At 41.4% G+C, this 21,787-nt stretch overlaps 1 protein-coding gene across 2 annotated transcripts in view; it reads left to right on the top strand.

Annotated features, from left to right (window-relative positions):
• TBC1D9B (TBC1 domain family member 9B) overlaps positions 1–21,073 on the top strand; it is a 33,905-nt gene extending 12,832 nt beyond the window's left edge. The window contains exons 8-22 of one of the 2 annotated variants that reach the window (XM_033140271.1): positions 2,364–2,525; positions 3,445–3,595; positions 4,089–4,303; positions 5,528–5,645; positions 7,413–7,698; positions 9,119–9,248; positions 10,492–10,590; positions 11,551–11,619; positions 12,499–12,736; positions 13,362–13,427; positions 14,285–14,356; positions 14,713–14,763; positions 17,128–17,181; positions 17,552–17,658; positions 18,612–21,073. In XM_033140271.1, the coding sequence (XP_032996162.1) occupies positions 2,364–2,525; positions 3,445–3,595; positions 4,089–4,303; positions 5,528–5,645; positions 7,413–7,698; positions 9,119–9,248; positions 10,492–10,590; positions 11,551–11,619; positions 12,499–12,736; positions 13,362–13,427; positions 14,285–14,356; positions 14,713–14,763; positions 17,128–17,181; positions 17,552–17,658; positions 18,612–19,304 (2,511 nt within the window). In that variant the 3' untranslated portion in view covers positions 19,305–21,073. The remainder of the gene's footprint in view (positions 1–2,363; positions 2,526–3,444; positions 3,596–4,088; positions 4,304–5,527; positions 5,646–7,412; positions 7,699–9,118; positions 9,249–10,491; positions 10,591–11,550; positions 11,620–12,498; positions 12,737–13,361; positions 13,428–14,284; positions 14,357–14,712; positions 14,764–17,127; positions 17,182–17,551; positions 17,659–18,611) is intronic. The other variant, XM_033140272.1, reaches the window with a different exon arrangement.
• The last annotated feature ends 714 nt before the right edge of the window (positions 21,074–21,787 follow it).

Genomic DNA, 21,787 nt, shown 5'->3' with positions numbered 1-21,787 from the left:
ATTCACTGTCATTCCACTTCATAGTAGTGAACCAAATGACAGGGATGAGGAGTCAGTTAATGAACAGTGTTATGTGATGGCTTCAGAGTCGGGAGGCACAAAGAAAGATGAACTTCAGAAGCAAGTGGGTAGAGGAACACATATGAGGGGTGCAAATCTCTGCATATTGGGGAAAGCTGGCCGAACGTTTTCTGTTTGTTTGTTTGTTTTTTTAAAGCATCCAGGACCAACAGGCTAGAGAAAATGTAAAACAAGCTGGTCACTGTTCCCACCGTCACTGATTGGTAGACTTACTCAGTGACATTTCATATTGGTTGAGACGGTGGAACAGCACTTTACCGTCATACCTCGGGTTGCTCTTGCTGCGGGTTGCGTTCGCTGCGGGATACGAACGTGCTGAACCCGGAAGTACCAGAACAGGTTACTTCTTGGTTTCAGCGCTCGCGTATGCACAGAAACGCTAAATCGCGCTTTGCACATGCGCAGAAGCGGCAAATTGCAACCCGCGCGTGCAGGTTACTGCTGCAGGTTCTGAACGTGCCTCCCGCACGGATTGCATTCGCAACCCAAGCGTCCACTGTATATTCATAACGTTGATCAATAATTTGGGTATCTGCAAGATAACCAAACAAGTGCTAGAAATCACCCCAGAATTGGTCTTACTAAACATCCTCCAAGACAACAATGCCCACTTACACCACAAAGAACTCATAACCCACCTACTCTCAGCAGCCAGAAACACCATAACCAGACACTGGAGGGACCTGTCAGGAGTAAGCATGGACCAATAGTACCAATTAGTATGGGAAACAGCCCTACTAGAAAAACTAACCAGTAAGCTGAAACTGGCACGGGGACAAATAGAAGAAGACGCCTTCACCCTGGTATGGCTCTGCATCACACACAGAGCCCAACAAGAGAATGACAAAAATCTACTGACAGCATACAAATCAATATGGCTAACCTGATCAAAAACACTCACCCACCCCACTCACACAGGAAACCAAAGACCACCACAGCCAACCACAAATGAACAATCACACCCTACGCCAACCCCGACCTCTCTCACCACCAAAGGAACACAAGTGAACAACAGAGAACCTGCACAAACAATGCTGACACCAAATCTTACATATATAAAGTAAAATAGAAACATTGTCACCCCACCCCACCCATCTCCCCCTCCCGCCCACCTCTTTCCCCCTTTTCTTCCTTATGTCTCAACAAACGAAACTGATTTGTAAAAAGGTTACATAGAAAAAATACGAGAGATACATTGCACATACCTTTGTAAGTCAAGAAAATCTTCAATAAAAAAAGACTTTAAAAAAATAATTTGGGGATCTCATGGAGTGTTGATAAGCCTGTTGGTCAGTATCATCAGGCTCCATCTGACTGTTGTTGTAGTGGTAGGCTTATTGGTCATTACCACTCAGTGCTGCTTCACATATTGTCTTTTTGAGGCGTATGCATAATAATGTGCTGTATGCTGAAACATAAACATTTGCAAACACATCTATATATTTGGGAAAGTGGTTTGTCCATTTGTTTACTTGACATTTGAGAAGTCATCAAATTTGGCACCAGGGTTTCCAGGGTGGGGGTGCCATTCATCAGTGTTTCTATTCTGGCTGCCATTTTGAATCAACATGTGAACCAAAACGTGACATGGGCGTGACTTTCTTTTTTGGCATAGGTTTGGCTGCCTTTCAATATATCATCAACAAAGTTGGCACAAGGGTTCCAAAGGTGGGGCAGCAAACTTCATCGCCATTTGGACACTGGGTGCCATTTTGAATCAAGATGGCAGACTGAAATGTCACTTTGGTGTGGCTTCGTCCATTTTTTGACATAATTTCAACCGCCTCTTGAGATACGGTCACTAAGCTCAGCAATACGGTTCTTGGGGTGGGGATCTGTGTTGATGTTTGGGTGCCAGGTGCTGTTTTGAATCAAGATGGTGGACCAAAACGTGGCTTTTGATTTGACTTCACCTGATATTTGCCATAACAGATCCAAATTCACAAATTGCACTATCCATTTTAAAATCAAAGTATTTTTTGGTTTCTAAAAAATTAGCCAGACACTTACCACTAATGATTTTGACAGGGGCCATAGCTTCCTAATAGGTACACACTCATAATAAATTGTTAGTGAACTTCCAGTACATCATAGATGGCCAACTCAGTGAAGAATCAAAAGAAGATGAATTGAAATGCGCTAACAGGCAGGATGGTGCAGTGGTCTCTAATGTACCTGTATTATAAAGCCTTGGGAACACCTTTTAGTCACACTAAATGCCATTTAAATTGCAATGGAAGCCTGTTTGTTCCTTTGTAATTTTCAGTTTGTACATTTTTAAGGAAATTTCAGAGTCGTCTCCCAGCAGCCCACTTGCAGCCAGCCCTGTCTCACCTCTCAACAATCAGTTGGCCAATTTTTGCACAGATGAAGTACCAACAGCATCCCAGGGACTGCTTAAACTGTTTGGGAACAACACTGGGGAGCTCGTTGGACCAAAAGGGGTAAGTCACCAACTCTTTTATTGGGGGAGGGGGTGTCAATAGTTCTAAAACTAGTACAATAAAATCCTCTATAAAACCATAAGTATCAAGGGAATCAGTCAGATTTAATTTGCAATAAAGAATTCAAAAGATGTTCATCTATGCATTAAAGACATGGGTAATATTTTTTAACAAAAGCTGAACCTATTTTTCTCAACTTTGGATGACTCAACCTTATGGCCTTTGGCAATAAATTTGAAAGAAGAAAGACCAGGCACAAAAAACTAAGGCATGTCCCCCAAGGAGGGAAATCTTACGCAAGACCCCATTTAGTGACCTTCAGGATTCACATGGATAGGTTTTTTAATACATTTTAGCTTAAAACCAACATCATGCATTGGGCCTGGAAGCCAATGGCAAAAGTTGGTTCCTAGTGCTTGTGTTCCATAAAATTGTCTGTTGGAGCCCTACATTGGGGAGATGATGCATTGCCTTTCTTATAAAAGTAGATCTGTGAGAAAGTAATTGGGTTGATCATATTATTTTGTCTTGTGAATCCTAATAATTCATTCAGGCATGCCTGTACTAATCCTTAGGTATCCAAAAATGCTACTCTCTGAACACAGTAATAATATACCATATAACTATGCTAGAATTTTCCTGAGTGTATATTAAAGCAGGTAGTCCGTGAGGTGTGCTGCCTTGGTGCCTATTCTGTTTTTAAAACAAAACAAAACTGCCCATTGAGAGGGCAGCTATTTGATATCCTGTTTCATCTTGCACATTTCTATTACAATATCTTTGCCAGTTAATATAAGAGATCGATGTTAATAGATTATTTATAGAGCAAAGTGTGCTGTGTAAGAGTGGAAAGAAAATCCCAGGGTTTGGTCACCTGAAGTTTCCAGTATTGTGATCCCAGTAATGGCTTCTTCTCTAGGCAAAGGAGACAATGAAAGAGGAGTCATGGAACATTCATTTTTTTGAGTATGGGAGAGGAATGTGTATGTATCGCACAACCAAGACCCGTGAACTGGTGCTAAAAGGGATTCCAGAGAATCTTCGTGGAGAGCTATGGCTCTTATTTTCAGGTGAGACATTATATGCTCAACAGGTTTCCCTTTTAATGGGAATAGAAGTTTTTCAGTTAATCTTTGTGGGCTACTTCCACTATTATGATGTAGGGGTTCCCGAAGCTGGAAGTGACCTCAAGGATCACCTATAATTCCTTCCAATGGTCCAGGGATGGGGAATGCTTCACCCTCCTGATGTTGCTGGTCTGCAGTTCACATCATTGCTGACCATTAACAATGTTGGCTGAAGCTGAAGGCAGCTGGAGTCTGACAGCACCTGCTGTTCCCCATCCCTGCATTTGTCCTGACCAGTGGTGGCCCATGTTGAGTTTTCTTCCCTTGAAAGATTAATGGAGAGATCACATGCATGGATTGCAAGATAGCTGACATGAGTTTAAAAATGATATCTAAATACACATATAACAGAATTATGTCACACATTCATTTAGTCCATGGTCTAGCACAGCCACAAGGAATTGAAACTGACTAGTTTTTGTGTGCGTCACTGCAGGAGCCTGGAACGAGATGGCTACTCACCCTGGGTATTATGCAGACTTGGTGGAACAGTCAATGGGAAAGTATAGCCTTGCTACAGAGGAAATAGAACGAGACTTACATCGATCAATGCCAGAGCACCCTGCCTTCCAGAATGAGCTGGGGATTGCTGCACTTCGAAGAGTACTGACAGCATATGCTTTTCGGAATCCCACAATTGGCTACTGCCAGGTAAGAGAGTGGTGGTCAAGGATTAGCTTGCAGTCTGGCACTTTACATCCAAGCCCAACTGAATTTCATATTGGAGCTCTAGCTACCTATCGGTACTAATGCTGCCAATTGTGTGGGAGACTCCCTAGTCCTAAATGGAGTAACTGTGTTCCTGAAGGACCAGGTGCGCATCCTGGGAATCATTTTGGACTCACAGCTGTCTGTGGAGGCGCAGGTCAGTTCTGTGTCCAGGTCTACCAGCTCCCATCTGGTACACAGGCTGAGACCCTATCTGCCCTCAGACTGTCTCGCCAGAGTGGTGCATGCTCTAGTTATCTCCCGCTTGGATCACTGCAATGCGCTCTACGTGGGGCTACCTTTGAAGGTGACCTGGAAACTACAGCTAATCCAGAATGCGGCAGCTAGACTGGTAACCGGGAATGGCCACTGGGACCATATAACCTAAATGATCTTTATTGGCTCCCAGTGCATTTCCAAGCACAATTCAAAGTTTAAAGCTCTCAACAGCCTCAGTCCAGTAAACTTGAAGAAGTGTCTCCACCCCCATTGTTCAGCCCGGACACAGATCCTCCTCCGAGGGTCTTCTGTTGGTTCCCTCACTGCAATAAGCGAATTTACAGGGAACCAGGCAGAGGGCCTTCTTGGTAGTGGTGCCCTCCCTGTGGAACACCCTCCCTTCAGATGTCAAGGAGATAAAGAAGTATATACCTTTTAGAAGGCATCTGAAGGCAGCCCTGTATCGGGAAGTTTTTAATTTTTGATGCTTTATTATCTTTTATGTATTCTGTAAGCCGCTCAGAGTGGCTGGGGAAACCCAACCAGATAGGTGGGGTATAAATAATAAAAATATTGTGCATGGTCCTAAGCACCACTCTAGGTTGAGCACAACCAGGGCTGATGGCTCTGCCCAGTCTGATGGAATGCCCCCATCTTCCCTCTGTAAAATTTCCTGGAGCTTTTATGGAAGGAGTGGGGGATGAAGCAGCTTCCCTTCCCACTCCACCTGCTAAATGTCATTATTTCTAATAAAAGCACTAATACTAGTTACTTGATGCCAAGGATGTGGTTCTGAGCTGTAAAATCTTTTATTCAAGGTATCTCATTTATCATTTGTGTATTATGGTCTGACAAACTAAAATATAATAAATGATTGCAGCCCTAAATGAGCTTCTCACCTAGTGTGGATTATTATTATTCTCCTTTTCCATGCCCACTTCCTCTAAGGCCATGAACATTGTGACATCAGTACTGCTTCTGTACTGTAATGAAGAAGAAGCTTTCTGGCTCCTTGTGGCCCTGTGTGAGAGGATGCTGCCAGATTATTATAACACCAGAGTGGTTGGTAAGTCTTCCAGTTAACCTTAAAAGCTAGAATTTGTTTTTACAGAGCAATCCATTGGATAGGTAAGTTATTTTGCCCTTAGAACAGGAGGTGTGTGTTGGAAGCCTTGGCCTCATAAAACCAGGTTTTGATTAAATTCTTAAAATTATAGGGTGATATCTGATTTTGTGTGAGCATACAGGAGGGCAGAGAGAAAGAGGAAGCCTGCTCCACTGTTGATGGCTGCTACTAAATATCCATACAGTTGGAAAAAAGCCAAACGAGTCAGTTCAATCACCTGTTATAATACAAGATATCTTGAAAAAGACAAATCACTTACCTGTCTAGTCTTTGATTAAAAATCTTCAAGGACAGAAATTCTGGTATCTTCCTATCCACTATGTTTGATTCCTAATTTCTCTTGTGTGGATTTTTAAAAAAAGTTTAATCTGCTATACTTTATGTAATTTTATATCCGCTACATCCAATCCTATCCTTAGCGGATAGTATAAATAAATATACTTCCTTAAATCAATTCAAATATTCTAAAACTCTCAATATATTAGTATCTTTTCTCTAGCTCCTCCCCAGTTTCTTTAGCCTTTGCCTGCTTGAGCAGAATGTGCTCTTCCAGCACTGAACTGAGCAATACCATTGCTTCACAAGTCTGAAATTGATATCATCTTCTCAAAATAATTCAGAAACTAGAGTTATTAATAATTAAATGCCAAAAATGATTGAGGTTGGCAGGTACTGCCAGGGAATATCAGCAGGACTGGTGAAGTATAGAAAATTGATTGAAGGTTTTCTGAAATGTTAAAATACATATTTGACCGAGTGAGACAATGTACAGTGGTACCTCGGGTTAAGAACTAAATTTGTTCCGGAGGTCTGTTCTTAACCTGAAAGTGTTCTTAACCTGAGGTACCACTTTAACTAATGGGGCCTGCCACTGCTGCTGTGTTGCCGCCGCACGATTTCTGTTCTCATCCTGAAGCAAAGTTCTTAACCCGAGGTACTATTTCTGGGTTAGCAGAGTCTGTAACCTGAAGCATCTGTAACCCGAGGTACCGCTGTAATAGGTACTGGGCTGCAGTGAGACCTTTACTAAGGCTTCAGAAATTTAAACTAAAAATAGATTCCTTATATTTAATTTATATATGGAATTGTTTAATTGTATATGAGCACACTGCTGAGTCTCCCAACAGGTTGTGTTTTGCTCTGAAAGGCGTGGAAGGTTCAGTCATTTCAGTAAAGACACGTAACATTCATTTTAAATTTAGTATTGTGATTATCCTTTGAAGAAGCTAATAAGGAATATTTCACACATTAATACTTAACACTCAGTGATTGCTACATGAGGTAATGATGTCCCATGAGTAGAACAGCCATTGTAACCTAAATATTGCAGTCAGAAGGTTGTATCCAGTAGACTTCCACTTGCACAGTGAGACCTCCTCATTCTCTCCTTCCCATTTCAGGCTCCATGCACCCTACAGAACTGTTCTGTTGGGCATTCAAGATTTCATTTCATCACTTCCTCAAGCACAATAATTTTTAGTGGACTGCTGCTCACTCACAATATTCCTTTACAAGCCAAGTGGTGACTGTGCAGGTGGCTTCACCCTATGGCAAATCAGTTATTCTCTGCACTTTTGTTTTGCTCTAGGTTTACCTCAGCCCCTTTGTCTGTAATGTTGAGTCTATGCTACACTTCCAGTTCCATGTTGCAGATAACTCTCTCTCTCTCTCTCTCTCTCTCTCTCTGTGTGTGTGTTCCCTGTTCAGGTGCCTTGGTAGACCAGGGCATCTTTGAGGAGCTCACACGGGACTGTCTTCCCCAGCTGTCTGAGAAGATGCAAGACCTGGGAGTCATTTCCAGCATATCGCTTTCTTGGTTCCTCACGCTCTTTCTCAGTGTCATGCCTTTTGAAAGTGCTGTGGTCATTGTTGACTGTTTCTTCTACGAAGGCATCAAGGTCATCTTGCAGGTATCTCTGGCCATCCTGGATGCCAACATGGAGAAGCTGCTAAACTGCTGTGATGAAGGCGAGGCCATGACTGTCTTGGGCAGGTAGCCTCATTTTTCTGTTTCACAATGAAACGAATGGTAATGGATATGGTAATAGCTACCATTAATTCTTCCTCCTTATCCCTGGCTAGTGACTGAACCGTCTTGCCTTTCACTTGGCAGGGACCAGTTATTACAAGGATAATAAAAAGACATTTGCTCAAAGCCGGCCACCATGTTTCAGTGTGTTGTGAGATATGTCCACTGTAGGTAGTGAAGCCCAGAAAGATTTATTGTAACTGCAAGATCCGTTTAGCCAAAATAGATAATTTGTGGCTAACTTTATAAGTATCATATTTTTCCGTGTATGACGCCCCAATTTTTAATACTCCCCCTATTTTGGGGGACTCCAAATTAAGAAAACATCCCTCAGCACCACCCGTGTATAAGATGAGCCCCAATTTTGAACCTAATTTTTTGGTTTAAAAAAAAACACCTAGTCTTATACACGGAAAAATACAGTAATTTATGGATAAATTAGTAGAAATGTAACTAGGAAATCTGGTTTCTATGAAAGAGGCTAGTGAAATCTCTTTCATCCAGGAGCATGTGAGCTATCAGGGGTCAGAAATGAACAATCACAGTTCTGACTTTGATCATCGTAATGAACTGAAGTCTTTCAAGAAGGGTTTGCTTCAAATAGCAATTCAGTTCTGCTGGAACCAGCTGTTACCCAGCCTATCCTGTCTTAGAGTAGATTCCATTAGCAACCAGCCATCTTATGAGACAGGTGTGGGGAACATTTTGGCCCTCCAGAAGTTGCTAAAGTACAATTCCCATCAGCCTCAGCAAACATGACAAGCTTGACCAATGGCCAAGGAAGAAGGGGGTTGTAGTTCAGCAACATCTGGAGGGCCAAAGGTTCCCCACACATGTTAAAAGATAAACGGTGAGTCAGTGGGTTTACTTGTACAGGGGGCCGCTGCCTTACTGGCCTTCCCCTCCTAGTTTGAATGGGTGACCAGCTACTCCCCAGCTAACAGGAGGAGAGGGTTGAGACAATGGAGACTGCTGCCGAGCAGAAGCCATTTGCAACTGCCAGAAGAAAGAGGGGAGGTTGTGAGGACTTCCATTTGTCTGCTTTGATCATTCATATTTTATTCTAGTTTTTGCATGTTGCATTGAGTTTTTCTGCTGAAAAAGGAAATCTGTAGATAGATATGATACATATGACACATACATAAACAAAATACATTTTCCTGTTAACGGCTAGAGATTCAACCTTTCACCAACATACTATGTTCATTTGGTTTCTTGTCGCATATAAATGATGTGTACAGAGATTGAATCAGTAGTAATGAGAATTAATCATCAGTGTAATTGTGCAGGCTAGGTAGAACTATATAAAATTCAGTATGGTAACCCTAAACTTGGGTTATGCATTAATCCCAGGTTCTGTCTTTTACGTTTGGTTTTCCTGTAGGTACCTGGACAACGTAGTTAATCGACAGAATGTTTTCCCACGTATTCCCCACCTCCATGCCTTATTGACAAGTGGGGATGATCCACCAGTTGAAATTGATATCTTTGAACTTATAAAAACAGCCTATGAGGTCAAGTGCTGTCTTATTTTTTCACTCCTTTTTATTTAAATACCTTACCAGACTTGTATTCCTTGTTGAGCTCCACCCCCCTTTTTCCCTTCATGCTGCTTTTACTCTTGGGTTGTTCAGGGGAATTATTTAAAAGATTGGATTACTATTATTTTTATCTTTGTGTTTGTTTTTATATTTTGGAAGCTACTTTCACTCCTTTGAAGGGGGAAAGTGGGATATAAAATTTTGTATTAATCAGTATAGTTAAAGCTATGGTTTTCCCAGTAGTAATGTACGGAAGTGAGAACTGGACCATCAAGAAGGCTGATCGCCGAAGAATTGATGCTTTTGAATTATGGTGCTGGAGGAGACTCTTGAGAGTCCCATGGACTGCAAGAAGATCAAACCTATCCATTCTCAAAGAAATTGGCCCTGAGTGCTCACTAGAAGGACAGATCCTGAAGTTGAGGCTCCAGTACTTTGGCCACCTCATGAGAAGAGAAGACTCCCTAGAAAAGACCCTGATGTTGGGAAAGATGGAGGGCACAAGGAGAAGGGGACGACAGAGGACGAGATGGTTGGACAGTGTTCTCGAAGCTACCGGTACTAACATGAGTTTGGCCAAACTGCGAGAGGCAGTGAGGGATAGGCGTGCCTGGCGTGCTCTGGTCCATGGGGTCACGAAGAGTCGGACACGACAGAACGACTGAACAACAACAACATTAATCAGTCAAACTTCTTTGTGATACATGCACAATTTTTGGATATGGGCTTGATGTTACTTCTCTCCCTCTGCCCCACCTTTCATATAAACCTTATTAAATCTGAGTCTAGTCTTCAGAAAATTTACATGCATGGTTAATGCAATAGAAGGGAAGCAAAACCTTAGTGTTTTACTTCCCCTGTTTAGACAGTGACTTGTTGCTGCTTGCTAATGTATCTTCCCCTTCCTCTGCCATTAGTATCTCTATTCATGGCTTTCAAACATTGCTAGAGGGCTGTAGTTAGTCATCATCCCTCCAGCTGTTTTGGGACTATAACTCCCATCATCCCTACCTAACAGGACCAGTGGTCAGGGATGATGGGAATTGTAGTCCCAAAACAGCTGGAGGGCCAAGTTTGGCCATGCCTGCTTTAGACAGAGATTTGCTTTCTCCCCAGTGAAATCATTGCTTAGGAAATTATCTTCAGATGCTTCATCAAATACGTGGTATTCCCCTGTGGCTCTAAAGATGAATCTTGTTTACTTTTATTACTACAGAAATTTGGCCATTTGAAAGCAGATGACATTGAGCAGATGCGCTTTAAGCAGAGATTGAAAGTGATCCATTCTTTAGAGGACACAGCTAAGAGAAGTGTGGTATGTTGCACCCATTTTTGTGTTATAGGTATTGGGTATGTTGATGTTTTTCTAATTTTTACCTTTGAGGATAGGATGAGTTTTGTTTTTTTTAAGTAAATCAGGTAATCAACTGATTAGCATGCACTGAAGGACACTTTGCTCTCTTCTACAGAGAGTTGTTTTGTATCACATTTGAATTAAGGAATTGTGAGTGATGATCTTGGGGGTGCATCTGCTGCATCTGAGAAATTGCCATATATTTCTCTGAAGACATGAGAGCTTGGCTTGAAAAATTTGTGAGAAAAAATAGGCAGGCTTTTTTTAAGAAAACCCTTCTACTGAGCTCTCCTCTTTTCCTCCACTGAGGGTGTGGCAACAGGAGATACTGACCTTTCTCATCCTCAGAACTCCTGTGCCATAGAATCTCAAGGGAAGAATAGCTTTCACGTTTTTCTTGCTTCTGTTTCTCTCCCCCCCCCCCCCGTTGTTTGTGCCATTGTGGTGTTCATTCCCTCCAGATAGGATCAGATGTCTCCAACCGAATGTCTCTAATGCCCTTGTAGATGTTTGACAGTGAGCGGATCAAATAGATAAAAGCTGAAAGGATGAAGGAGTTGACACATTTCCTGTTCCCACTTCCAATTACAGTGCACTGAGAGCAGGAAATGCATTTAATGTTTTTTAACCGCTTTTTGCTGTGTTTACCCACTGAGTTCAAGGGAATAGAGCTACTCTTCTCCAGCTGTTGTTGAGGTTTTTGCATCTTCCTCTCTCAGATCAATAGCTCCCAAATGCAGACTTTAGTATTCTGCTCAAAATCATTATATGTTCCTTCCTTTCTCCGGTCAAGTCTCCAGACTTTGAAAGTCATTTTGTCATGCTTTGTACAAAGTAACCTTCCTGGTGTGTTTTAATTTAACTTTTCCAAGTTCACAGCAAAAATAATTAAAATATATCTGTTTCTTTGTGTTTCTGTAGGTCCGAGCTATATCTGGTGACATTGGTTTTTCTATGCAAGAATTAGAAGACCTCTATGTAGTATTTAAGGTAGGAACCCTGCATAAAAGCTTATTTAACAATATGTAGCATAATCATAAGCATGTTTGCTCGGAAGTAAATTTCACTGGGACTTGCTCCATAGTAATCCTTAGTGTATTTTATTTACCAACATACAGTGTAATCTTAGCATGTTTTCTAATATATAACGCCCACTGATTTCAGTGGGATTTATTCCCTACTGAGCATCCTTGCGACTGCAGCATGAGAGCAGAACCAGAATTATTAGTTACGGTATTATCTGTTAACTTGTACTCTGCTGTTCCAAGCTTAATGAATACATTCGGTTACTTTGGCCGAAACCACCATAGCCTCTGCCACTGCAGTTGAGAAGTAAGAATCTAATTTCACTTATCTACTTGTTGAACAGATTTAAGTGGAATTCTTCCAACTGATGCAAGCATCCATTGAAAGTTTAAAGGGCTATAGAACTGCAGAAGGAAATGCCATTTATTTCCATACCTTTCATTCACATTAACATTTCTACCTGAATCTGCATCTCAAGTTGGTGGTGATGCTTACTGCAGGGGCAGTCAATGTGGCACCCTCCAAATGTGTTTGGACTCCCACCAGCCCCAGCCAGGATGGTCTATCCTCAGGGATGATTGGAGCTGTAGCTCAGCCACATCTGCTGAGAACCACTACCTCCATCTTACTGTTATGATTAACCTTTAGATATAGTATCTTTTCTGCCTGTTGCAGTTGATTAAAAGTTATTTCCAAGCCTGAAAAAAATGTAAAATGGTGTTGGTGTTCAGCTCACAGGTTTCCCTACCATCACCATGAGTTTGGGTTGGCTTCAAGACTGAAGTTTTGAAAATGTAATTATTGTCTGACCACAATAATTATAGTACCACCTTCCCTTCACAGGCAAAACACCTAATGAGCTGTTATTGGGGAAACCACACTGTATCTGCCCAGCGAGACCAGAGCCTGCCCTACTTAGAGCAGTACCGCATTAACATGGAGCAGTTCAAGGAGTTGTTTGCATCTCTTACTCCTTGGTCTTGTGGCCTCCACACACCAGTGCTAGCAGAAAGAATGTTCCGACTGTTGGATGAGAACAAAGATGCACTAATTAACTTCAAGGAGTTTGCAACAGGGATGAGTGAGTGGCTTATATAAAAGATTTAATGTGCTGCTGAAGCATAAATTCTTGCCTCCCTCCCCCCCCCCCTTCTCCTATCTGCTGGTCAATTGTGAGAGAATGATGCAATTGCATATTTAAATGATTTCCTCATAATATGTTTGTGGTTGAAGTGTTTTCTCATTATTAGCCCAATTCATTTCCCCACCCTGTGATGTAGGGTGAGAACTATAAATGGTAGTTCTCCTAGTGCAATATTCTACTCCAAATTAGCAGATAAAGTTTCTAATGGCTTGTGTAGGATCTATAGATGGATGTTTGAACCAATGTGGTTTGGTTGTGAAGCCTGGCTTGAATCTTATAGTTGCCATGTATTCATTGTTTGACCTTGGCCAAGTCAATAGCTATGAGCTTCAGCTCTCCATCTCTAAATTAGAATAGTGTGACCTACCTCACAAGGCTGTTGGGAGGGGAAACGTGAACAAGCTCTATGATGGCATACAAAAATTTCAGTGTGGATATGGGAAAGCTTCACTTGCTTAATGTCTGCATATCAGGCAGATATCAAGCATAATATGCTTTTCAGAATTTTTTGAAGTGCCTCCTAATGCTAAATTTCTTTTCCCTTCCTCCCTATTCCCAATAGGTGGAATGTATCATGGTGATCTGACTGAGAAGCTAAAACTTCTTTACAAACTACACCTACCTCCAGGTGAACCACTTATTTCTTTCAAATGTACATTGGTGGTACTTGAATGCTGAAACCTGTTAAAGTTGGTAATAGGTTCTTTCAAATACATTATGTCTTAGTAAGCGTTCAGTATTCTGTGTTCACTGAGGTTTCATTTTCTTAAGGTGTCAGTCTATACCAACTGGAAATGTAATTCTGGCCCAAGAGTTTGGAGGTCATGCAGAGTACACCTCTGTATGAGTTCCTTTCTCCCTGTGCCAGTTCAGTGGCTTATCTGAGTAGCCTTTTAAGTTTGGGCCAGTGCTTTGGGAGATTCTCTCTGTGTTTCTTCATTGCAGCCCTTCCTGTATGTGTCATCTCTTCTCCTTTCTTTAAGAAACTTGGGTTGGGCTTACTGAAATGAGTAGAGCAGAAAAGGTGACCTGAATATTATTTGGAAATTGCTCTCATGTTAATCTGCCTATTGAAGAACTTGAATACTTGTGTCCATATATAGCACAGGTCAGATTTGAATTTAATGATAAACAATGGTCTGTCATTGCATACATGAGCTTCTCAAGCATTAAATCACATTTTGCTGTTAAGTCCAAACCTTAGACTGTGATTAATCTTAAGGAAAAAGCTTTTTTCATAAAACATGGCTTGAAGATGGCTTGTTCATACAACCACAGTTTTAGGTTCAGAAACTGTAGTTTGTGAAAAATGGATGTAAAAGCTTTGAGTCTCCTCATTGTGGCCACGCTGGAGTGGAGTGGGGAAGCACACAAGCCCAAGGCTAGCTTAGGCTTTTTATTGTTTGTAAGCTACCTTAAATTCTTCAAATAAAGCAGGGAATAAATAAAAAGGCCATGGCTTTATACTTTTCTTTCTTTGTACAGCTCTGAGCCCAGAGGAAGCAGAGTCTGCTCTGGAGGCCGCACGTTACTTCACAGAAGATAATGCTACAGAAGGTAACGGTTTGGTCTCATCTGATTGTAGGAATGAATACTCAGTGGTGGCTTTCTTAGCTATTCCTCTAAACAGGATTGTGTCAAAGAAATGCTTTAGCCTCTGTTGTGGACTGTGGAGAGATGTTCTCCTTTTATATGAAGCATTGACTGGCTGCTACTAAGGAAGACTAAAACCACTTATCAGATGGCTTTTTCTGCCCAAGGCTCTTGCTCAAATCTTGTTTCCATTTTTGTTTTCCCCACTTGTTTCTGTTGCTCTGTATTTTAACTCTCTCTTGTTCTGTCTTGAATTTATTCCCTGACCTCAACCCTCCTTCCTCTTTTTTCCCCTCTCTCTCTTCTCTTTGCTTCTCTAGTATCTCCCTTTGTCTCAGAACTGGATCTCTTCCTGCATTGTGATTCTCAAGGTTAGTCTGCCTGCCCTTCCAAAGCAGTGTACTCGTAATCTGGTGAACCGGGTTCGCGTCTCCTCTCCTCCACATGCAGCTGCTGGGTGACCTTGGGCTAGTCACACCTCTGTGAAGTCTCTCAGCCTCACTCACCTCACAGAGTGTCTGTTGTGGGGGAGGAAGGGAAAGGAGGTTGTGAGCTGCTTTGAGACTCCTTAGGGTAGTGATAAAGTGGGATATCAAATCCAAACTCCTCCTCCTACTAAAATTTACCTGCCTACTACGTGAATGAAAGCTCATTTAAAATAGAATTGCTTTAGTGCTGCTCTTTCACTGTGTGGCAGCAGAGTGGGTGCTCTATGGGTGAATGGTTTGTGTGTCCAAGAAATCAACCAGTTGCCTGTGCTGCACGGTGTTAGACTCCATGTGAAGAAGCAGTCTGGTACACAGTCTGGGGGGGGGTCCTTCTGAGTCAAGCTTTGTCAATGGTTGTTTAGCCATTGTTAACTTCAAGGTTGGATTACTGCAGTGCACTCTGTGTGGGGCTCCCCTTCCAGCTGGTCTAGAAGCTGCAATTAGTGTAGAATACTGCAGCATAATTGCTGACAGAGTTAGATCATCTGCTCAAAGATCAGCACTGGCCGTCAATTTGCTACCAGACCAAAATCAAGGTCTTAATTTTATTGGCATACAAAGGTCTTAAGAGCTTTGGCAACCCTTTATTTAGAGATCTCCTTGTCCTTTTCTTATATGTTTGACCACTTGGCTGTGGTCTATGCAATCTGTGCGGGAAGCGCGTTCGCAACCCGCAGCGCTGCGTCTGTGCACACTGGTTGTGATTCGGCGCTTCTGCGTATGGGCAAAGCGCCGAAACCCGGAAGTAACCCATTCCAGTACTTCCGAGTTTGGTGCGGTGCACAACTCGAAAACGTGCAACATGAAGCAGCCGTAACCCGAAGTATGACTGTACTACTGACCATATTGTGCACTCTTTACTGTTTCTGTCTAGTTTGTTTTGTCCCTCTGTATCAAGTATATTAATGTCTTTTTTCTAGAATGCCCTGCTGTCTTTTATCACTTTCTTCTCGCAATATTAGTTTTGCGGAATCAGACCAAATTTCCACCTACTCCAGCCTCCTCCTCCCCCCAATTTTGCACTTTCATATTTTATAAGGTGACATTTCAGGACACAGAAGTGTTCTGTTGTTTGTCTCCAGCCTTTGGTAATCAGAGGTATAATGCCTCTGAAATATTGTATTGTTTTTTATTATCATTTTCCTATTTTTTCCAACACTTTAAGCAGTATCATCTTATGGCCATGAATCTCATGTTAATTGTGTTTTATGTGCAGAAATATTAACTTTATTTGCCCTTAGCAAGTTATCAACCAATTTCATTTAACCTTTAGTTCCAGTAGTTTGAGGAACAGAGAAACTAATTTCTCTTAATTCATACTCACTCCACATATATTATAACTTTACAATCCAGTAGACTGTTGTGTCTCACTGTAGTCATTTTTTCTAAATTAAAAAACTGTTGCTGCTAGCTCCAAATAACTGCTTATGACATTTTATGTCAGATTTCTACCATTGCAGATGAGTTAAACTGAAATATTTTAAAATAAAATAAAATATTTTGTTTGTTTGAGCATATGTTTTTACCATCAATTGCTTCCTCCCCACTACCACCAGCAGTACAGGATCAAAGATGTTTGGATGTGTACATGTAAATTAGAATTCATTGGGAGGCTTTCCCCCCAGCTAGCAGGCATATTGGTCAGTAATTTGAAAGCTTATTCAAATGCCTCAGCCATGCTGTTTACCTTATTTAAAATTATATTTTTAAAACACTAGTTTGACATTTATTCAGTTTAATGTATGCTCATCTCCCATTTTCGTTTTATTTTTATTTTTAAGTAGGATTGGTTTTTAAACTTGAAAAATCCCTTTGAGGGCTAAGGAAAATGACTTCACCATTTTCTGGCCGATCAGCACTTTGTGCATCTTTGTTCTGTAATAAACACCCAGCTGGTTTCTTCTGAGGTTGATCTATAAGAAAAGGTTGTGCATCTATATAAAACACAATGAGTGTCCAATGTCTACACACAACAGAGCCATTGCTCAAATTATGGATGCACCCTTAGCTTTATTATATATCATTCAGTGTGTTTGGTATCCTGCTGGGATAGCTCAGTCAGTAGTGCATGAGACTCTTAATCTCGAGGTTGTGGGTTCAAGCCCCATGTTGGGCCAAAGATTCCTGCAGGGGTTGGACTAGATCACCTTTGTGGTCCCTTCCAACTCTACAATTCTATGATTTTGCTATCTTTTGTTTCATGTACTTCTTTTAAAGTAGTTACTACTTTATTGTCTGTTTTATTAGAAGCAGCTATGCAGGAAGAGAAAACACCAAGAGATGGGAACTCCAAAGACCAAGGTAATTAATTATTATTTGTAATGGCTGACGTATCCCAACATTTCCTTTCTGGGACTCATATATTATCTCTCCCCAGAACCTCAACCTGGTTCATTTCCTAGTTTTAACATTTCCCTTTAACATAGAATAAAATGCCTTGATTAGAGCAACAAGTCTTAATAGTCCTCTCAACAGTTTTGTTATGTTTGGTGTGTGTTCCAAGCCTCAGCAGAATTTTTACTTATTGCTGCCAGTTTGAAGCAGCATGTTATGGCAGAAAGTTTAAAAATAAATAAAATCAAATCAAAATCTATGTCAAGGTCACCAAAGTCAATAAAATGCATCATCATACAGTTTTGCGTTGGTTATGCTGATTTGGTTTTCCTTTCAGAGGAAAAGGGCACCAGTCCCCAAGATTACAGGTATCACCTGCGAATTTGGGCCAAGGAAAAAGATTCCAAAAAAGAAACTATCAAAGATCTTCCTAAAATGAGTCAGGTAGGAATTTATTTTAAGATCTGTTCCGCTTTTTAGGATGAATTTCTGAAATACTTAGTATTTGCCTAGATTTAAGGTACTGAATGAGCCAGAAGGGTTGGTGGTTTTATCATTGTACCATATTTTACTTCTTCAGTATCTGAAGAAGTATGCATGCACACAAAAGCTCATACCAAGAACAAACTTAGTTGGTCTCTAAGGTGCTACTGGAAGGATTTTTTTTTTAATTTTTTATTTTGTTTTGACTATGGCAGACCAACACGGCTACCTACCTGTAACAGGCAATAAAGGAGAGCTGTTCTAAGACTGGCATGGGTGACATCCTCATGAAGGGTTGTGTTCTCTGATTTACCCAAGCCAGGGATATGTGGCTGATTGCTGGAGGAGAATAAAATGCAAAGAAACAGAGAGAGAAGAAAACCATGTCTGCTTTGGCCAAGACAGGGAGCTCCTGGTGCCCCATCCTCATCCTCTTTTGCTGAGAGAAATGCCTCTGGGTGGTGCAGCTCAGGGACATTCTAGGGAAAGAAAGAGGGTGGGGTGGCTGGAGGCCTGCGTTTCATTTTCTAGCTACCTCAGCACCACCCAAGGAGGAATTGTCTGCTACTGTCATTATACATCTTCATGAGCAGACAGGTGGAAATGGGATTTTTCCAACCCTTAGAAATGTGGAGTTTAGCCAAGTTAATTTAATAACATTTAAAAGACAGCTAATTTTGGTTCTTTGCATTCAGTTTTCATATATGAAACATTAGTGCACATCTCAAGTAGAAATGCAGTACATTTTGGAACATTTTCTGTGTTGTCAGCATGATTGTTAGCTTGAGATAATAAAAAAATGTTTATTTGAATTTGTGACTGGTAAGCTTGTTGTTTTGCAGCATTGTCAGTTTGAATATTTTGCACCTAAACTCTAAGCAGTTGTTATAATGTGTATCTGTCTCTTTTCCAAGGAGCAATTTATAGAGCTCTGCAAGACCCTTTACAATATGTTCAGTGAAGACCCCGTGGAGCAAGAGCTGTACCATGCCATTGCCACCGTTGCCAGCCTTCTCCTGCGCATTGGGGAGGTAGGCAAAAAGTTTTCCCACCAGCCTGCTAAGAAAGCTGATGACTTAAAAGCAAACAGCATTCAGAACCCAGTAAGTGAAGAAGAGTCTCCAACATCTGACCAGAGTCAGATTTCAACTGTGGAGCTGTATTCCCAAGCTACTCCAGAAGAAAAAGCTTCTGGAGACATTCAGGTTGAGAAACAGCAACAGGAAAACCAGATTTTGGTAGATGGAGGTGGTGAAGGTCCAGGATCTCCAATACAGCTGTTTTCAGACGATGAAACTAAAGACGATATGTCCATGTCTTCATACTCCATGGTCAGCACAGGCTCTCTGCAGTGCGAAGATATTGCAGACGATACAGTGCTGGTCGGTTGTGAGGCTGGGAGTTCAGCTGCGCGATATGGCAGTACCATTGACACAGACTGGTCCATTTCCTTTGAACAGATCTTGGCCTCCATGCTTACAGAGACAGTACTGGTAAACTACTTTGAGAAGAAAGTTGACGTTGCACAGAAGATCAAGGAACAAAAGAAAGTGGAGAGGCAGTTCAGTGCATCCAGTGATTATGAACTTACCTCGGTATCAGGCTGAACTCAAGAGAGAGGTGTAAATAATAGAGGCAGGAGAACTAGAAACCTGGCAGATAGCTGGACACTTATTTTTTGTTTTTTACCAACACCTACAACTACCCAACAATTAAAGTCACTTCAGCTGAGTAAGGGACTTATCACAATGAATCTTTGGTATATAGATACCTCCCTGGAGGACACCTTGCTTGCTGTGCTTACATTACATTCTCAAAAGCATGAAAGCCATTAGAACCTAATAGCCTCTGTTGCCTAGAATTACTATGGTAAATTATGCATGTGTGCCTCTGCCTATCTTTCTTTAATGAAGCTTGATTTCAGTCACACTATTGCTTTAGGTTCCTTGGTAGTTGCTCACAAGAAATACAGCCTAGCTTGAATTCCTTCCTCTATATCTTTGGCTGCCTCCCTGTGACCTGAACGCCATGTATCAAAATGCTGTAGAGATCCCCAGCCTGCCTGAGAGAGCCTTGTTAGGAACCTAGATGCTACGCAGTTAACTAGTCAGATGTAAAGGATGTTATGCTCTGTTACGCCTGGCATCCTGCAGCTAGAATGTGCCAGTGTCTTGGGACAGCTGGTTTCTATCACAGATGATATACCATCACAGTAGCATGTGGTTTTCAACACTGCCCAAGAAAGAGGCATACTAATATGCTTTAGACCAGTTTTAACTCTTCAGTGCCATGTGATTTTTTTGTTTATTGTTGTTTAAATTTCCCTAAGGGGGGAAACAAGCAGCACTGAGAATTGCAAAAGCTATGGAGACTGGAGAGGGTGAAGTGAACGCAACAATCCTGAGAATTGCAAGACACCAATAAGAACAGAATCCTTGGTGCTTTGGGGCATTAGAGTGTTTACTTCATAATTTCTGATGGTACAAGGGCTCAGAAATGTGGGGTTTGAAGAAGTTAATAATAACATGGAAGGTCTAAGCCCCTACACCAATAAACTAGTTATCATAGAAGACTTGCATCACTGTACAGGCTGCTTATCTGATCTGTTTCTCACTATGTGGAAAGTGGATCTATTGCTTTTGTGTGTGTGTTGGGCTCAAGTAATGCAAGTGTGTACACAGTTTAGGACTAAGCAGAAAGCAGAGATTATTCCAGTTTATCTGAACCAACTAACCTACATGCTACATGCTGGTCCAGAAGTTCCACACCATAGGAATTTTGCTGGTTGTGCCCTTCAAACAGTGTCTGTTACCTACTTTATAATGTTATGTGGCGTTTAGAAAACCTTCTTTTCCGGCGGCATAGAGTGTGGTTATGAGATCTGTGCTCTGAGAATCAGTTGTAGGCCTGAGGGAAACTGGAGCTCCATTTTGGGATTGATAACTTCCCTATGGGAAGGCATTCACTCTAAAGAAGCACTATTATATTTGTTTATATTTGTATACCTGCTCATCTCATTGCATAATTATTTTATTCAGTCATATGAGCACCATTGAAACAGTGTGAATGCTAGCGTGTGGCTGTTGGACCAGTGATGAGTATGGAACATACTGGCAGTTCACAAAGAGCAAGAGTGACCTTGAAATATACAAGGAATACACCACATGGTGCAATACCCAGTGTTACTACAATTTTGTGGTGTACTCTTTATGTATTCACAACCAGTATTTGTTTTAAGACTGTCTTCTTAGCCATGCACCTGGAGAGCTTTTACTAATTCAGTAATTTATTGTAATTTTTTTTAAAAAAAATACATGTGATTTTACATTGGTTTTTGTCTGATCAATCATGTATTCAATAAATGAACAGAATCACACATAAGACTTCTTTTTCCTTTATTTCAACTTCAGGACAATTTTTTAAAAATGCCTGTTCTCTTCCACAGTTCCTCATTTTTTCACATGCATAACAATGGCCTTTGGGAAGAATATGTGAAATGAATAGCCATGTGATCAGGACACACAAGCAATTTTGAAGGTTTCTTGTGTGTGTAGAAATAAAACTTGCAAGCTATTGAAGCAGGGCTTTTTTTCAACTGGAACTCAGTTCCGGCACCTCTCAATTGGGTGCCATTGCCATCATAAGAGAATGAGGGAGGTTTTCATGGTGAGTTTTGGCACCTCTTTTTCTAGAAAAATAGCTCTGTAATGAAGATCTTGAATATGTTTGATGGCATTGAATCATCTTGAATCTAGGAATTGCTTGTAACCAGGGCCGTCTTAAAGGGATCGGCCGCCATGGCGCAACGATCCCTCGGCGCCCCTGGCGTGCCGCCTCTCCGGGAGGGCGGGGGCAGGTTGGGAAGGAGGCGCCCGGTATGCCAGCAGGCTTGGGGGGCGCCGCGTCACCCAGCATCTATGACGAGACGGCCCTGCTTGTAACTGGCTACTACACAAGCATCCCTTCACTTGATGACTGCAGCATCAAATGATGAGTTTACTGCAGAAATGGGCCAGTAGACAACATTTTGATACCCTCTCAAATGCAAAAAGTTTCAGCAGAACCAGCTGATACATGCAGCTACCATTCA

This window comes from Lacerta agilis, chromosome 2 (genome assembly GCF_009819535.1).
Source record: "Lacerta agilis isolate rLacAgi1 chromosome 2, rLacAgi1.pri, whole genome shotgun sequence".
Classification (NCBI taxonomy): Eukaryota; Metazoa; Chordata; class Lepidosauria; order Squamata; family Lacertidae; genus Lacerta; species Lacerta agilis.
The sequence above is the reverse complement of the archived record's forward strand: the minus strand, read 5'-3'. Positions and strand labels throughout refer to the sequence as shown.